The 17,114-nt window shown below is 40.1% G+C and overlaps 1 protein-coding gene across 4 annotated transcripts; it reads left to right on the top strand.

The window, feature by feature from the left end:
* The first annotated feature begins 476 nt into the window (after positions 1–476).
* Positions 477–15,483, top strand: ndel1a (nudE neurodevelopment protein 1-like 1a). Of its 4 annotated transcripts, none has more exons than XM_074663654.1 (10): positions 477–610; positions 2,900–2,996; positions 5,239–5,392; positions 8,323–8,471; positions 8,784–8,920; positions 9,078–9,251; positions 11,229–11,329; positions 11,415–11,560; positions 11,673–11,707; positions 14,206–15,483. In XM_074663654.1, the coding sequence occupies exons 2-10, from the start codon at positions 2,911–2,913 to the stop codon at positions 14,211–14,213; spliced, it is 990 nt and encodes a 329-aa protein (XP_074519755.1). In that variant the 5' UTR covers positions 477–610; positions 2,900–2,910; the 3' UTR covers positions 14,214–15,483. The 4 variants fall into 4 exon arrangements, with proteins under 4 accessions (XP_074519755.1, XP_074519754.1, XP_074519753.1 ...); XM_074663653.1 differs by having other exon boundaries at positions 14,203–15,483; XM_074663652.1 differs by lacking the exon at positions 11,673–11,707.
* The last annotated feature ends 1,631 nt before the right edge of the window (positions 15,484–17,114 follow it).

Genomic DNA, 17,114 nt, shown 5'->3' with positions numbered 1-17,114 from the left:
CCAAAACCACTTATGTGAAAAGTGCCGTTGCATAAAACGTCCAGCAGGTGGTGCTATTGTAACATTACATGTCAATTATGCGCAGATTTTGTGCAGTAGTGACACCTAGTAATACAGATGAGCGTGCAATTAAGCGCAAATTCATTTGAATATTTCCCCCTGTATTAAAACGACTTTTATAATAAGAATTTGATACAAGATATATTAATCCCTCTCAATTTAGAAACAAAATCTCACTTTGGGATTATTTTTGCTTTTCTAATCTAGTCCTACTATAATGACTTCATATGAAGCTTTACGCTTAAAATGGATATAATTAGTTTTTTTTTTTTTTAAGTTTTAGAAAGTGCATTACGATTGGAATATTTTCTGCGCTTTCCTGAGGTTGATAACACAATTAGGCTATAAATAGAATATGGGACACTGATATTAAAAAAAAAAAAAAAAGATAAGATGCGTTTTCCGGGTGTGGAGCGCTTTAAATACCAGCTGGAGGAGGAGGAGGAGGCAGCAGATCACCTCACACGGAGGAGACGGACGCTCGGCCTCACAAGCTCACACCACCGAGCAGAATGGACCGATAAACATCACGGTTTGAGGCGATGTTAAGGTACTAAATTCAACATTTTTTGCTTTATTTTGTCCTGTTTGAAATATACTGAAATAAAAATCCTGGAAGCGACATGTCGGTGGATGTTTGCCTGCTCGTTTGTTCGGTTCACGGCTGGTTTGCACACCCAGTTTTGACAGCTGAGCCCAGCGGCATCTATTTTTGCTTTTATCCGCTTATATTGGCCTTATCTCAAGTATTATTGTTTGCTTTGCTTCGATGCCATTTTTTATGTTTTTTATGGTTTTTAATTCAAGTATATTTATTGAGTATCTTGAATTTCGGTCAACGTGTCGGTATCTACATTAAAAGGGGTCATTTATCCTTTGGATTAAAACCTTATCACTAGGAAGGATAGGGAATTATTTATGCATAAGTAGTGATATGTAGGGCTGGAGTTCAGTGGTTTTAATCCCACACATCTTTTCTCATAAATACACATTTTAAAATGGTAGAATATCTTCCTACAATCTAAATGCTCAAACACTTCGAATGAGGCCAAAGTATTTCTCTTGAATTTTTATGACTTTTTTTTTTTAACTTATGAACCTTTTCATGCCAAGTATGTAATGCTGTCAAATGGTTTTTTATTGCTTTTCCTCTTCTGTGATAACATTTGAGTTCCCCCCAGGCTTCAGTTTAAGTGCTCCAATGTAATAAGATGTTGAATTATTCAGAAGATCACAAAGATATGAAATATTTCTGTAGAAAAGTAGCTTTAGCTGACGTTTGTGACTGCAAGGGCAGCCAGGAGCAAATTGTGGATATTAAGGGTTTTTTTTGTCTGAGTAAAATCTTGGGTTATGTCTTGTTCTTTGATTTTTAGGGTGCTTTATACCTTCACTTTTCAGTTTATCTAAATATTTCTCCATTTTTATTGTGTATCTCTGTGAGAAACTGAAAAAAGTGAGAGTTATTGTGTGTTTTTGTGATGTGGTGTCAGTTAAATGGTGTAGGGGGAAGTGAACTCAAGCTGAAGGTTGACAATTCCCTGAGGCATTGAGTGACCTTGTACTGTCTCCCCTTCTACCTACAGGTGTTATCTTTCTCACTTTTAACCCTCTCCTCAAAGTATTGGCTGATAACGTACCTGTTGGCTTTTTTTTGTGCACGCTAAAGTGAGCATCTTTAGAGAAAGTGAAAAAAGGAAATAACTCCAAAAACGCGGCCACCTGTCAGGTTAAAATGCTTCGGGGGATTGTATTCTTTAATTTCAAAGAGTTTCTTGTCTATAGTTTAGCTGATGCCTTTGGCTGTGTGTTTGATTTGGTTGAGAGTGCCTTAACTTTTGATTTCCATGTATTCAAAGTCAGTGAAAGCAGCTCTTTGGTTTTGTCCTGAGCAAACACGACATCCATTGTGGTTTTGGAGCATTGTTCTGATTTTCTTTTACACTAAAACCTACTTTACAAGACCGCTCTTGAGAGACACTCTCATTTTGTTGTGTTTTTGTTACATGAAATCACGTTCCCAAATGCTCGTGCTCACATTACATTAGTCTTGGTTCATTATTGGTCAGGATGATGCCCAAAAAGTTCCCCCTGGGGTCTGTGTCTATTTTTTAACTGAATGTGAACAGTTGCTTTAGATACTGTGCCAAAATAACTGGGTTGCCAGAATTTCTGTTCATGTTACTGGTTTTAACTGTCATCATAATGTCAGCAGGCTCTTATTTGAGGCTACTCCATGATGACTTTGGATTTAAGGAAAGTTGTTAATGAGATTGAAAATGCCGTTTGACTGTAAGAGTGTGTAACCTATGTTTACCGCTAAGGCTTACTTTATCATAAACTAAAGGATAACATAAGAAGAGAAGGCTAATGAAATCAGAAGATCTAAACTCAAAGAGAGGGAATAAATAAGATTGCAATACTTAATAAGGCACAACAGACAGTAAATTAGGTTTTCAAAAATATTGTTTGTATTTTGATATGAGGGAAAATAAAATAAAAAGAGAAAAAAATATATTTCAAGTTCTTCAGTTTCTTTTTTAGTGAGTTCTTTAAAAATCTTTTCTTTAAATTCTCAAAAGCAGAGTTGTGGTTCTGCTTGGGGTCCTGGGAGTTTGATGATGAAGTCCCAACTGTAAAAAATACATTTTTAATTTCAAAATTTGTGCTGAGCTCGACTTCTTTTTTTTTTCTTCTTTTAATTTATCTTAAGAAATTCTCAAGAGCAAAACTTAAGGGACTCAACTTCGCTCTGATTCCTTGATGCTTTAATCTCATGCGATAAAGTTTTACTCTTTTAGCATTATTTTTAATCAGATTTGCCCTCTTTTTCTTCCAGATTTGTTTGCCATGGAAACAGATATGATACCAAAATTCTCCTCAAAAGATGAGGAAATCGACTTCTGGAAGGCTCTCTCCCTCAAGTACAAGAAAGGGTACGTTACTGACTCATATCACACTTTCTCTTTCTCTGCTGGCAGAGTTTCCCTACACTTTGTGCATTCAACAAGTCCAACTCCAAGACCTGAACTTATAATTTATTCCACTTAGTGGTGTAGTCCAAGCTGAATAAAAACCAATCAATCTTTAATGTGACCACTAAAAGAGATTTACAGCGCAGAAAACAGGAAAATGCTTGAGGCTGAACACGATCCGTCATTATGCAACCTGGATCCAATCAGCAGTTATCTAATCACTAACTTTAACTAATCTCTCTAAACAGATACATGCATGTAAGTGAAGCTCATCCCTCTGTTTGTGTCATTTGATCAAGTTTCTCGTTGTAAAAAGCAACAACACACAGAAAAAGCTGCTCCCTCTTTGTGTCTCTTTGCCATCGGCTTCATTTGAATCACAGATCCAGCCTCTAGATCACAAGACCTGATAGCAACACTGCATCTCTTTGTGTCTGTGGGAACGACGGCTCACTACAGGAACGTTTGATCCGCTGTCTGTCATTGGATTACAGCCTCCCTTTCTCGCTGTTTCAATCAGGATCCGGTGCTGATATATCCAGTGACACGGTTGGAACGGTTTCATGTGGGACAAGAAGTGAAAACGTCTTGCACAAAGCAGCAGATCACGTTTCACATTGAAGATGAAAGTGTTTCACGTGTTTTTGTCCTGAAAGGATTTTGTGTAACGGCGCAGCAGTTGGTGTTTGCTGTCATAAGTGCCCAGCAGTTTGATTATCTGACGCTGCTAAAATTAAATCAACACCTCGCTTGATTAAGGAGTGATCTCTCAATCTCATCCTGTGCTGAAGGAAACAAGCTCAGGCCTACACCCAGTTATGTAAGCGTCTATGGACAATGAGCTGCCTTCTACGTCCGTCTGGTTGAGCGGGATGTGTGATACACAAGTGTTTTCTTTTGTTCAGTCTCAATCTGATCTTATAGCAGCTTTTATGATTCATAATCTTACACTTCATTCTTAAGTAGGATGTGGATAATTTAATGGCACGTACTCATGAGCTAAGTATTTTAGCAAAGTGACCATCTTTTCAGAATTAAAATACTGCGTTTATAATCTGTGACAGAGGAAGCACCAGTCGCCAGTTGAAAGTGAGGCAGAGGATTTCCACCTGCAGCTGAACCAAAGGCTTTATAAATGGACTTCCTGGCTCTGTGCCATCTACAGCACTCTCATTCAGGACGGCTGGATAGTGCTTTTTTTCTATTTTTAGGCAGCTGAGACTGTGTGTTTGTCTCTGTGTGTGTCCAAGGGTACTGGACCGTGGATGCATCAGACGGTTATATAACCTGTGCTTCGTGGTAAAGCTGTGCGGTCGTCACATGGCGTGTGGGGGATGTTCTGGATGTGATGTCAGCTTTTAGACTTCTGGGAAAAGATGATCTGAATGTGCTCAAATTTTAGTCATCTGTTGTTGTTGTTGGCTCTGACACAGGAGAAGGTGTTGTATTTTTCATAACAAACATAGTGAACCCCATCTGAACCTTATACTGTAAACAGACTGAAGTTGGACTCTTGGTGTAGGATCTGGGTCAGTCCTCTGGAGCCACATAGAATATAATAGCACTTTATTGACATTGTAACAAGTACAATGAAATTTAGCAGTCTCTGTCTCCTGGATCCTGTCTGCTCACAGCAGGTGAAGCTCCTCCAACATGGCATTGGTGTCCAGTGTTAGCTCCGTTAGCCATGTCTGTCACTAGCATGATGCTACTCTGCCTTCTGGTATTCCCCGTGTTGCTGGGTTAGCACAGCTAGCTCGTCCATCTTATTGGAGATAGATCTTACGTTCCCAATAACGATGGATGGAAGGACAGGTCCATGTCGTCACTTCTTAGCTCACACCTGAGAACCAGCACGTCATCCTCACCTCCTTCTCCTCACCTTGAGGGAAGACATCCGGCCTTGCACCAGTTAGCATTGACATGCTACAGGCTGCTAACAGCTGAGTTCACATGTAAACAATGCAGCCATGGTTACATGTAGGATCTCCAGACAAACACAGGAGAAAAAGTAGTAAAAGAATCACTGAAGCCACAAAAGTTTGGTGTCCATGACCAACAAATGAGCCATACAAAGTAATGATCCACTCCAAATACAAAAATGACGAAAAAGAGACAAAAAAATTACAAGAAACCACTGAGTCTCCACTCGACCTCTTTCTGTCTCGACTTGTCTAACATCTCCTCTTCTGTCTGCCTGCAGCTACCAGGACGCCCAGGAGGAGCTGCTGGAGTTTCAGGAGGGCAGCAGGGAGCTGGAGGCTGAACTGGAGGCTCAGCTTGGACAGGCCGAGCACCGCATGAAGGACCTGCATTCTGAGAACAACAGACTCAAGAATGATGTGGAGACACTCAAGGTAACTGCTGAAGAATCAGTGTTTCTTATAGTCCCGGTATTTACATAAAATTGAAGAAATTTGGTCCCCTAATGTTGGCCAAAAGAGAGCAACAACAAAAGCTCCAAGAAGAGTGTTTCTTTTAGGGCTTCTTTGGAGCGCAGACCTCCGCCAAGCATACTGTGATTGTCACCAACACTTTAGTCCTACTTTAATGTTATACTCCCTTTCAGCAGACTGTCTGCTACTATTTGGTGTTAGTTGCAGGTTTGTGCGATAATTTGTTTCCTGACAGTGTTGAAAATTATGATGACCCAGTACATATTTCATATTCTGGATCTTAGTATCCAGAATATTGCCAGGATCTGGATCGTACTTTAACATCTGTCAGAAATTATGGTGACCTTGTCTTGCATTGTTTTACAAAGCAATCCAACCATTTGTGGTGGAGTTATATACGCATATGGTGAAAACAGCCCTATTTCACAATGATAAAGAATCCTTTAAAGAAATCCTGGATCCAGATGGTGATCCGGATCACCTCCAAATTTTAATCACTTCTTTCTTGTTCCATTTTGAATATTTCCTGAAAATTTCATCAAGATCTGTTCATTAATTTCCCACCACTAAAACATCAACAGTTTTTGTCCCAGCAAATGTTTATCTTGATGATAATCTTGTCGTGATCTTAAATTAATCCTCTGCACCCTTAGGGGGGGCTTTAATTCTTGGATTAATATTTCAACAAGGATAAGAGTGAAGTCAAATCTGAACCCGTATTTCTTTAAATGCACCTTTTCTTGTTGAAGATGTGAAGGGAAAGGAGTCGTGGTGTCATTCAAAGACCTTGGCTGTGCTCATATTTGGTTTATGCTGAGATCAGCGTTTTGTACATGTATTCAATTCTGAATCATACATTACCCTCAGCTGCTGCCAGGTGCAGCTTGTCTCTTCATGTACCCCAACATAAATATTTGATGCTTTTCTTTCTTATGTCACCGCTCGTCCTTGAGCGTGGTCTCTGGGAAGGAGGCAGAAGTGAAGTCAGGCTGTAGCAGCTGCTGCTCCCATGGATGCACTCAGCTGCTTTCTTTATCCTGTGGGCCTGCAGCTCTCTGTCCCTCCTTATATGTAGGAGCTCATGGGGTTGTGGAGTTCACACCTGAGAGTTTAGTCCTGGAGTTGGCACATTCTGTGAATCCGAGAGCAATCTAAATGGAAATGTCTCCCCGGGAAGGTGCTGAGCTTCCTGTTTTCACCTGCTCTGTCCTGAGCTGTGTGTTTTCTGATGCAGCTGATCTGAATGACGCTCATACATAATGCATCAGGTTGTGTCTCTCATTCTGATTCTCGCTCCATAATTACGAAGCGGCTGGTGGCACATTTCTACGTCCATGTTTGCAGCCTGCAGGGACGATGAGGAGTGTGTGTGAGCAGGGGAAGGCAGAGCTGTGCTGGTGGAGGGAACACAAGTTCATTGCTTTTTTGAGAGAGATTTTTTTGTGTTTTTAAAGTTTATAAAAAAGCATTGTCGGCTTAACTTGAAGGTCCCATATTCTGCTCCTTTTCTGCAGTTTAATGTGGATCATTGATGTCTTCATGAAATGGTAGTAACATGTTTTGGTCCAAAAAGCCAATAAATCAAGCACAGCAGCATTGTTTCCAGGCTCTCATAGCCCCTCTGTTCAGAACGCTCTGATTTAGTGGGCGTGGCCTTCATATGTAAATGAGCCACCGCTGATACCGCCCCGCTCTTCCACGTCACTGAGAGCAGCGCCACGAGCTCCGAGTGCACAATGTTTAGAAAACAGAGAAGCTCGTTTACTGTAAAATTACAGGCTAAAACAACAGGCTAACCGCAGCTAAAGTTAGCATCCTGAAGCTAACACAGAGACAGGGGGGACACTGAGGAAAAGCTCTTCCATCTGCTCCACAGCACACAGCATTTAAAATACTCACATTTCCAGGGTCCCAGGTTTGTTGGAGGATGGTTGGTAATGCGCCTGAATTCAGGACCAGTCTATTGGCTAGCCCTCTGTTGGACTGTCCAAAGTTGGAAAAGCAGTCGGCCGTGAAGTGACTAACACACACATGCACAGTTTTACTGAGTGTAGCTGGAACATTTCCTTGATAAATGAACTCTAGACACTTAGTTTTGTCTTCTTCTGAGATGGGAAGCTTGTGCATGGAACTATGTGACTGTTTACAGCCAAAAACAGAGCAGTGAAGGCTCTCCAACTTCGGCTTTCTCCTCCCCGCTGCTGGGGAGGAGGTTTCGGGGTATCTGCTCTGGTGAACCAATCAGGTCAGACTTGCTCCTGCTTGGTCAAAAAAGGGAATCGCTGACGTCTGCAAATCCCCAAAAGCCAAACAGCTCGTTTTAGGTCAGGATTTTACATTCACAAGCTCTACTAAGTACAGGTTTTGTCATTAAATATCACATTTTGTGGGCTGGGAGGAAAGCCAAAGACCCACAAATTTCACTTAAAGACTTAAAGTGATTTTTGCATAATATGGGACCTTTAATGGTTTCTCTTTCAGATGACTATTTAAAGCCTCTGTATCAGGATAGTGGGTTTATCTTAACGATGATATCCTGAATACCATCCTGTAATGCTGATAGGATGTATTTAATCAGAGTGGCTCTGTAAGCAAATTGCAGGATGGGTGTGTTGTGTGTCTGTCTGCAGTGTGTTCAGACTGCACAGTAACAGCAGATATAGGTCAGACATACAGACAGGCCCAGCCGTACTTATTGAGCTGATTGTCTCCGAGCCGACTGAAATATAGGTCACACTTTGCATCCGCTGCCTCAGTGAACTGTGGGGAGGAGGAAAATGAGGGTGGCACTGAAAAATGGATGAAAGCAAGTAGGAGGTGTGTTTTTGTTGCTGTTTTACTCCTGAAATAAACTCTGCAGTGTCTTTCAAAATAAATCCTGTCGTCCTCAGGAGAAACTGGAGCAGCAGTACTCTCAGAGCTACAAGCAGATCTCCATGCTGGAGGACGACCTCGGACAAACACGCAGCATCAAGGAGCAGCTCCACAAATACGTCCGAGAGCTCGAGCAATCCAACGACGACTTGGAGAGAGCCAAAAGGTCTGTGTGAGCTCTGAATGATCCAAAAATCACCACTTTCAGCTACTTCCTGATCGAAGATTCATCTACATGAGAATCTAACCCTTGTTTTAATTAACAAAAGGCTCAATCAGATTGATTTCTGGCTTTAATTAGATCCAAATCAATTCAAGCCTCAGATATTGATTCCTTATCCCTGCTTTAATTCTCTCTGATAAATGGAAAGGACAGGTAGATGGCCGGCTCTGGTGTTATTAATAGAACAGTTCAATAAAATGTCGGTATCAATTTAGCGTCTCCTGCTCTCTACCTCCTCCTTAATTTCTTCCTCAGAGCTACGATCGTGTCCCTGGAGAACTTCGAGCAGCGTCTGAATCAAGCCATTGAGAGGAACGCCTTTCTGGAGAGCGAGCTGGATGAGAAGGAGTCTCTGCTGGTGTCAGTGCAGAGATTAAAGGATGAAGCCAGGGGTGAGTATTGACTGGGTTTTGCTAATGAGCAGCGCTGCCGATAACTTCACCCGCTCATCAGCATTCAGCCTCCTCCTCCTCTTCTTCTTCTTCTTCCCTGAACTCTGTTTTCCACATATTTGTGATCTAACTCTTCTTATCCTCTCGTTTTGTGCAGATTTGCGGCAGGAGCTGGCCGTCAGGGAGAGGCAGTCAGATGTAAGCAGGATGTCTGCGCCGAGCTCGCCCACACAGGACAACGTGAAGATGGACTCGGCTGTTCAGGCCTCTCTGTCGCTCCCTGCTACCCCACTGAGCAAAGGTCTGGACAACGCTTTCGCCAGCACAACAGGTAGCTGCTGCTCATTTTTCCCTCAAGTGCATTTTATTTTTGTCTGATGGAGCAAGCACAGGCAGGATAATCCATAATGGGGCTGAAACACTGAGCGTCTGCCTTTTTTGATATGACTGGTTAGATTTGTTAGGGGAAGGGAGTGTCTGCTGCTCCTACGGGGAAAAGGTCGACTCAGGGGTGGAAAAATATGCATTAATTAGCAGGGTGTGGCATTAAAACGCTCAGAATTATTAAAATGTCTCCAGGCAAAGGATTTGAAACATTTATTTATTCCCAAAGTGTGTTTTTATTTTGTTTAGTTCTGCTGTAAAAATGCAGATTTTTAACGTGGACTGTAAAGGCTCTTTCACTTTTGGAGTCAGCCTCATAAACTGTTGGTTTTTTTTTTTGGTTTTTTTTTTTTGCTGTACTGCTGTTTGGGACATACATAACTTCAATAAACATTAATCTTTCCAGTGGACAACTCCCAGCTCAACAGAAGTGCTACAGAGGCACACATCTGCCATTCTGGAGAAGATGTGTCTCAAATATTGCTAATCACTATTAAGGCTTTCTGGAGGAGTTTCCAGGTTTCCCTGAACTCTGTTTTCAACACTCAAGTCCCCCAGAGCTTTGAGGTTTTATATCTAGGTTTTGTATTTTTTTTTTAGAACATAGAGTGAGATTAAATTGATGCAACTACTCTTGGCTGCAAGTAAGAAAACCATTACAAGGAGATGGTTAAGTCCAAGTCAGCCCGCGCTGGATGATTGGATTGGAATAACTTTTTAATCAATCAATCAAACTTTAGTTGTGTAGCACTTTTCATACAGGACTTTGTGATAAAAAAGTGCTTTTCATTGGAAAAAATGAAATAACAAGAAGTGGAATAAAAACAAAAAAATTGTATAATTCCATAAAATAAAACCCTCCCCAAACCACATTCGATATACACACTCACTTACTCAAACATGCAAAGACATAAAAAGGAAATTCTGACAGAAAACACAATTAGAGGACTGAGGAAATGCTATCTTGAATTAAAATGAGGAAACACAAAAGCTAAAACTAAACTAGTAATTAATTAAAAAAAAAAACAAAAAAAAAACTTTTGAGATATTTAAAATGAAAAGAAAAAAGTCCTACCAAATAAAACTACAAATTGACAAATTTTACCAAATTTGGAATGAGTGGAATATATTTTATTTCCCTAAGAGAGCAGACTTCATGTGATCTTATTTGTAATTTAAGCACTAAATCTTTACTCGATTATTGTTCATTCATTTTTTCTTGCTTTTCTGTGACATTAGTGGCAGGCAACCACCAAAGTTCTTTGTCTTTTCTTGAGCTTTATCTGACTGTTCATCCAGAGTAAACTATTTCTATCTTTAAAAGGTTGAAAAGCATCTACTATTGTTTTTTTTTTTTTTCTTCTTCTTTTGTTTTCGTTTCTTAACTTTTGTTGAAATTTAATGAATCCCGGAAGAGTGGACATTCAATAACCTTCTACAATTGGACTGTGACTCTACTGTCTCGAACTCAGTCAGAAAATTTGTTTTTTTTTTGTTCTGGACTCAAAATCAATCAATCAATCAATCTTTATTGTATAGCGCCAAATCATAACAAACGTTATCTCAGGACACTTTCCAGACACATGAACAGGTCTAGACCCGTTAATGTTAATAAAATTTTATAAACAGAAACTCAACATCAAGACAGGATAAGGAATCTTCTCTCATCTTAACCCACATGAGTACAGCACTTTGCAGCATTTAGTAAGTTACAATGGCAAGGAGAAACTTCCCTCTAACAGGCAGAAACCTCGGACAGAACCAGACTTATGTTAGACAGACATCTGCCTAGCAACAAAAAAAAACTAGAAGGACATTGATTTTACCTGCAATAAATGGTGTAACACTTTTGTGTAAATCTTTCATTTCCAAATAAAATTATGATTTATAAAAGTAAGCATTATTTTCTTTTATTCTCTCCTAGTCACGGCTCTATCAAACGGCTACGGCAGCAACTCTCCCCTGACGCCCTCAGCGAGGATATCAGCCCTAAACATCGTCAGTGATTTACTCCGCAAAGTTGGGGTGAGTTAAACGCTAACACATGACCTTTTATTCCTCTTCTTTTGCATTTTATCTTCTTCTCATTTCTGTAAACATCTCCCCGCAGGCTCTTGAGTCAAAACTCGCCGCCTGCAGGAACTTTGCGAAGGACCAGAGAGCCAGAAAGGTTTACAGCCTCGACAACAGCAACGCGCTCAACGCAAACACGACAAACTACTCGCAGGCTCTCCACACGTCGTACTTCGACAAAGCGTGAGTGAAACTTTATTCTTTGAGTTGTTTTGAGGGATGTATTAAATGTTTGTGTCTCATGAGATGAATGATTGAGGAAGAGTTTCTCAGACCTGTGCATTTTTCCCAGCAGGACAGAGATGGTCACGTTCCCTGCGTTGATTTTGGGTAACTGCAGATCCTCCGCCTGTTACTGAGTGTGTCGGGGCGTTTGCATGCTACTGATGTTAACAAACCCTTTTTTTAAAAAAAGTAGATCTTATAGACATAATGTTTTGAGGGCTTTATCACTTCCTGGTTACTAACTTTCTCAGAGGGTGGTGGTAGATGCGTCATGGTGCTGGATATATTTGCTTTTTAACTCTTGCTGAATAGATCATCTTCTGTCTTAACAGCAATGTAAGCTGATAACTGACCATAATAATTCTTTGAAAAGTGAAATTTAATAGAGATTATATGTTTGTGGGGCTTGTTTCCTGGGTGACGGTTTGGGAAAAGTGTCATGTGAGGCTCAGTCCAGTTTTTATGCTGCATCACTCCTGAATGCAGCAGTGTCTCGGTGTGTATCGAGTTTCTGCTGTGTGAGGGAAAACTATAGAAGCAGAGTTTGCACACTGAGACTAAACACACAACAAGGTCACTGTATCACCAACGTACAGAGCAGGAGGTTTGGTATGAACTCTGTTCACCTGCAGTCAGGAGACGTCCAGCGGCAACTTGTCTGGCTCACTGTAACTAAATGGAACAAGAGAAAAGTCTGTAAGGATGGATGTAAGAGTTGGAGCTTGATATCTGTTAAATACAGGCCATATTTGGTGTCATAATTTGTGCATTTAAAGGTCCCATATTATGCTCCTTTTCTGCAGTTTAATATGGATCATTGATGTCTTCATGAAATGGTAGTAACATGTTTTGGTCCAAAAAGCCAATAAATCAAGCACAGCAGCATTGTTTCCAGGCTCTCATAGCCCCTCTGTTCAGAACGCTCTGATTTAGTGGGCGTGGTCTTCATATGTAAATGAGCCACCGCTGATACCGCCTCGCTCTTCCACTTCACTGAGAGCGGCGCCACGAGCTCCGAGTGCACAATGTTTAGAAAACAGAGAAGCTCGTTTACTGTAACATTACAGGCTAAAACAACAGGCTAACCGCAGCTAAAGTTAGCATCCTGAAGCTAACACAGAGACAGGGGGGACACTGAGGAAAAGCTCTTCCATCTGCTCCACAGCACACAGCATTTAAAATACTCACATTTCAGGGTTCCCAGGTTTGTTGGTGGATGGTTGGTAATGTGCCTGGATTCAGGATCAGTCTATTCGCTAGCCCTCTGTTGGACTGTCCAAAGTTGGAAAAGCAGTCGGCCGTGAAGTGACAAGCACACACATGCACAGTTTTACTGAGTGTAGCTGGAACATTTCCTTGATAAATAAACTCTAGACACTTAGTCTGTCTTCTTCTGAGATGGGAAGCTTGTGCATGGAACTATGTGGCTGTTTACAGCCAAAAACAGAGCAGTGATGGCTCTTTAACCTTGGCATTCTCCTCTCTGCTGCTGGGGAGGGGAGTGGGCAGGGAGGGGGTTTGGGGGTATCTGCTCCAGTGGACCAATTAGGTCAGACTTGCTCCTGATTGGTCAAAAAAGGGAATCGCTGACGTCGGCAAATCCCCAAAATCCAGCAGCTTGTTTTAGGTCAGGATTTTACATTCACAAACACTACTAAGTACAGGTTTTGTCATTAAATATCACATTTTGTGGGCTGCGAGGAAAGCCAAAGACCCACAAATTTCACTAAAAGACTTAATAAAGGGATTTTTTGCGTAATATGGGACCTTTAACAGCTTTGGATTTGCTGTTTGACATGTTTTCTGATCCGTCTCAAAGTTTAATTTTAGTTTGTGAAGAAACTTTCCTGTTTCAAACTGTTCAATAACATTTTAAACACACACCAGCCAAACTGCATCTCTCTGTGCACTCTGAGCTGTCCAGGTTTCATGACTCAGGCTTCACTCTTCCAACAGATACTGGTCTCAGGCCAACTATGTCCCACAGAACAAACCAGTTCAACCAGTCAGTCCGAGTACCCCTGTAGCGTTCTTCCAGCTTGATGTAGTGAAGTTTCCATTTTTAGCAACAAACTCAAATAACTTTGTTTGAAATACGTCATCTTTGTTTAGTCAGAGGGGAAGCTGACGGCTAACCGGAGTCAGACAGGAAGAGGAAGAGTTTCTCTTACGTGTTGAGAAGCTGAATTGTTTGTTTCCAGTTTACTTTGCAAAGTTTCCCAGGGGATTTTTGGGAAGTTTTTAAGAGAAAACATTGGCATAAAAATTATGTCTAAACAGTTGTTTTTGCAAAGAGTTTACAACCAGAGACTTTGATTTTGATGATGGTTAATTCAGTAATTATCTAAGAAATAACTGTTTGGCTAATCCAGCATCACTGCACTACATTTATGGCAGTTTTTTCTTTTAAACAGAGATATATGCCACTAAATTTGACATTTCTGACCTCTTCTAGCTTCCATACTAACCAAACAGTTTCTTTTGTTTATCAGAGAGCTTGCTGGTATCACGGTCTGTTTATATTTTACTGTTGGCTGCCTCTCTGGTTCATCATTATTGTGTCCTCCCCTGGTTCAACTGTTTCTCTTCCTGTTTCTCAGCAGGCCGGTAAACGGGCTGAAACCTGGGACCCTGACGGCCATCACAGCGCCCCCTGCTGCCTCCTCTGCGGGCCTGGTGCCCCTTGCTGTGTGACTGTAACCCCCCTCCACTCAAACACTCCCGTCCTGCACTTGAAAACCTGAATATCTGAAGAAAAGGACAAAAAGGGACACTCAAATGTCTGACACTGTAAAACGTTGTGGATGTACTGTTACTGCAGCCCCGTCCTTGTCCTGACTCGGCTCTCGTGCTTCGTTCGTCCTGCTGTAATTTTGGGTCCTTGCCTGTAGATTTCATGTGTTACTGTCTCCGCTAAGAAGAGGGCGCCTGTTTAATATTTTAAAGATGTCCAGAGGATCTCGGCCTGATTTGTGTAACAGATCAACTAACAAGGGAAACTTTATGCAATTTAAAATGCGTCTTCTAAGAAATCGTTGGTTGATATTGACTAGCAATAACTCGAATCAAGTTGACAAATTGGAGAAATACTCCTGAAGATAACGGGCTTAATTTGGTGGCACATGTGCAGATGTCCTGGCTCATTTTGTACTGCATCAATTATTGATGTTTAAACCATGCTCTCTGGTGTGTCTGGGGAAAGAGTCACATGATTTTTGTCTTTGAACCGTTATCTCCTGACCTGTGTACATAGTCTACTTTCTCTTTCTGTTTTGAAGTCGTCTTGAGGAAGGGTTTGGACCGTCTTTGTGTCATTGTGGTGAGTCTAACACACCATCTTCCCTCTGAACTATGTGACATGATGTGTACAGTATTGGTCATATTGATCTTTATTTATCGGCAGCGTGTTTGAAGATACGGTCGTCATGTTGGGGCTGGTTCTTGTCTTGTGTAGTTGAAGTGTTTTATCATATAACATTTTAACATTTCTCTGTTTATTACTAAACACATTTTTAGTACTGTACAGGAAACAAGTGGAGCACTTTGACCTCGTGTGAACTCACCGTTTTCATTTTCATTCAAGTGCAATATCACCGGTTTTGTACGGAAGCCCAGAATGGTCATGCTTGCAATTCTTTTTTTAGGAATATTCTAAAAGCATACATGTCCCACCCCTTAATGGGATAATACTTTTTGTTATCTGAAGTTAGTTAAGAAATCTAACTTTATGGTTAAATCAAAGATAAAGGATAAAAGTATCAGGAAAACTTTTGAAAGCATGGCTGTTCTCATCTTCTGTAGTTTACTTTAGTTTTGGGTTTAATTTATTTCAGGTTTCTTTCACAGCATGTTTCAATAAACGATGTTGTATACATCTGAAAGGTTTTCTGTTTCTTTCTGTCCTCACTATTGGAGAAAAAAATAGCTGTTTTTTTCAGGTAAAGCTGCCCTGTAGAGTCAGTTAATTTGTACTTCCCATTGTCAAACCTGTTTTTGATCTCCAGACATCAGGCTAACATGTTTAGAGATATTCAGACAAAATGGATATTTCCTCAAATTTGTGTCTGAACTTTTTGTTCAGATAAATCCTCTGGATGACAGATTTAGAGAAGATTATATAACAAATGACAAAATGTGTAAGGGATTAGTTACTCCAGCATGTTTAGTAATATTACATCATTATCTGTGAAGTTGAATTTTAATCCAAAGGATAAATATATCAGATAAAAATCTTCCACTCTACCTTTGATTAAAGTTTTCTATTTTTTAAAGTACAAAAATTAAACTGTAGTAAAACCTAAAAGGAAAAACTCTGGCATTGTCCTTTAAACTTTAGTGTACACTGCCCTCTGTTGGTAAAGCATATAAAGCAGAAAAAACGCTGAATTTTTCTGGTTTATTTTGCACTTTTGGTCATTTAATTTTTAATAGTTGTTTCCCAAAACAGACAAAAAAATTGATGAAAAGTCTGCACAAATTTCACAGGTATAGTTTTTATACTGTAGCTCAGTCAAGTTTGTCTATGCCAAGTAAATAGTGACACATATTGCTAATCAAATACTATTTTTTGAAGGTCACAAGCTTATTTTGTGATGCTAGGTACTCAGATAAGACCTTGATTACTTACCTCAGAATATACATTGATTACCAAAGGATATTTAGGTTTGGGACTAATGTTAAGCTACCGAAGGGTGTGGCCCAAGCACTTTAATAAAATGACCGTATCAACCCTAAGGGTAATCCCATGGGTTATATACAAATTTTCCAAATTTAAAACAAAAAACAAAAAAATGTTTCTTAAGGGGTTATTTACCACTGAAGTGTCTTTGTGGAACCTAAGGAAGCATCCCCAGTGTGGTTTTTTATATTTCGGAATTGTATTTCTTGCAGAAATTAAAAATAAATTCCAAGGGCCATTTTGTTTTGAATTTTTCCAAATATGTGGAAAACACAACAATTGTTAAACTGAATATTGTAAGGATATACTCCATGTTTTCTCCCAATTTTTTGAAGTTGAAGAAGCAATAATTATTCCCTGAGAGGTTATTTACCCCTAGGGTACCATAATTATAACTAAAGGAGTGTCCCCAGTGTGATTTTCTTTAATTTTATTCTTGGTCAAAATTCAGGAAAAAATACATGGGGGGTAAGTTCATGTTTTTTTATTTTTTTCCCCAATATTTTTTTGAAGTTAGAAAAACACTAAAATTTGCACACAGAGGGTCTGTGTACCTCACAGTATTATTGTAGGAGTCAAAGGGGTGTCCCCAGTGTCTTTTTCCGCACTTCATTTCTGGTCAAAATTCTGGGAAAACAGAAAGAGCTCGCCTATGATTTTATTTTTTCCCCCATCATTTTAAAGAAGTTTGAAATTCACCAAAATGTGTAAACTGATGGCTTATTTACCCCTAGGGTACATTTATAAGAGCCAAAGGAGTGTCCTGAGACACTTTTTTCAGCATTTTATTTTTTTGGTCAAAATTGCAAAAAAAAAAAAAAAAAAAGTAAGGGG

This window comes from Halichoeres trimaculatus, unplaced genomic scaffold (assembly GCF_033239565.1).
Source record: "Halichoeres trimaculatus isolate MK-OKI-2021-1 unplaced genomic scaffold, fHalTri1.1 fHalTri1_scaffold_23, whole genome shotgun sequence".
NCBI lineage: Eukaryota > Metazoa > Chordata > Actinopteri > Labriformes > Labridae > Halichoeres > Halichoeres trimaculatus.
The sequence above is the reverse complement of the archived record's forward strand: the minus strand, read 5'-3'. Positions and strand labels throughout refer to the sequence as shown.

What these genes read in the sequence shown, in the direction of transcription:
- ndel1a (XM_074663651.1), top strand. Translation starts at nt 2,911, where the DNA reads ATGGAAACAGATATGATACCAAAATTCTCCTCAAAAGATGAGGAAATC. An exon ending in ATTTACTCCGCAAAGTTGGG is followed by an intron (nt 11,330 to 11,414) that starts GTGAGTTAAACG and finishes ATCTCCCCGCAG; the next exon opens with GCTCTTGAGTCAAAACTCGC. An exon ending in ACGTCGTACTTCGACAAAGC is followed by an intron (nt 11,561 to 14,202) that starts GTGAGTGAAACT and finishes CCTGTTTCTCAG; the next exon opens with CAGGCCGGTAAACGGGCTGA.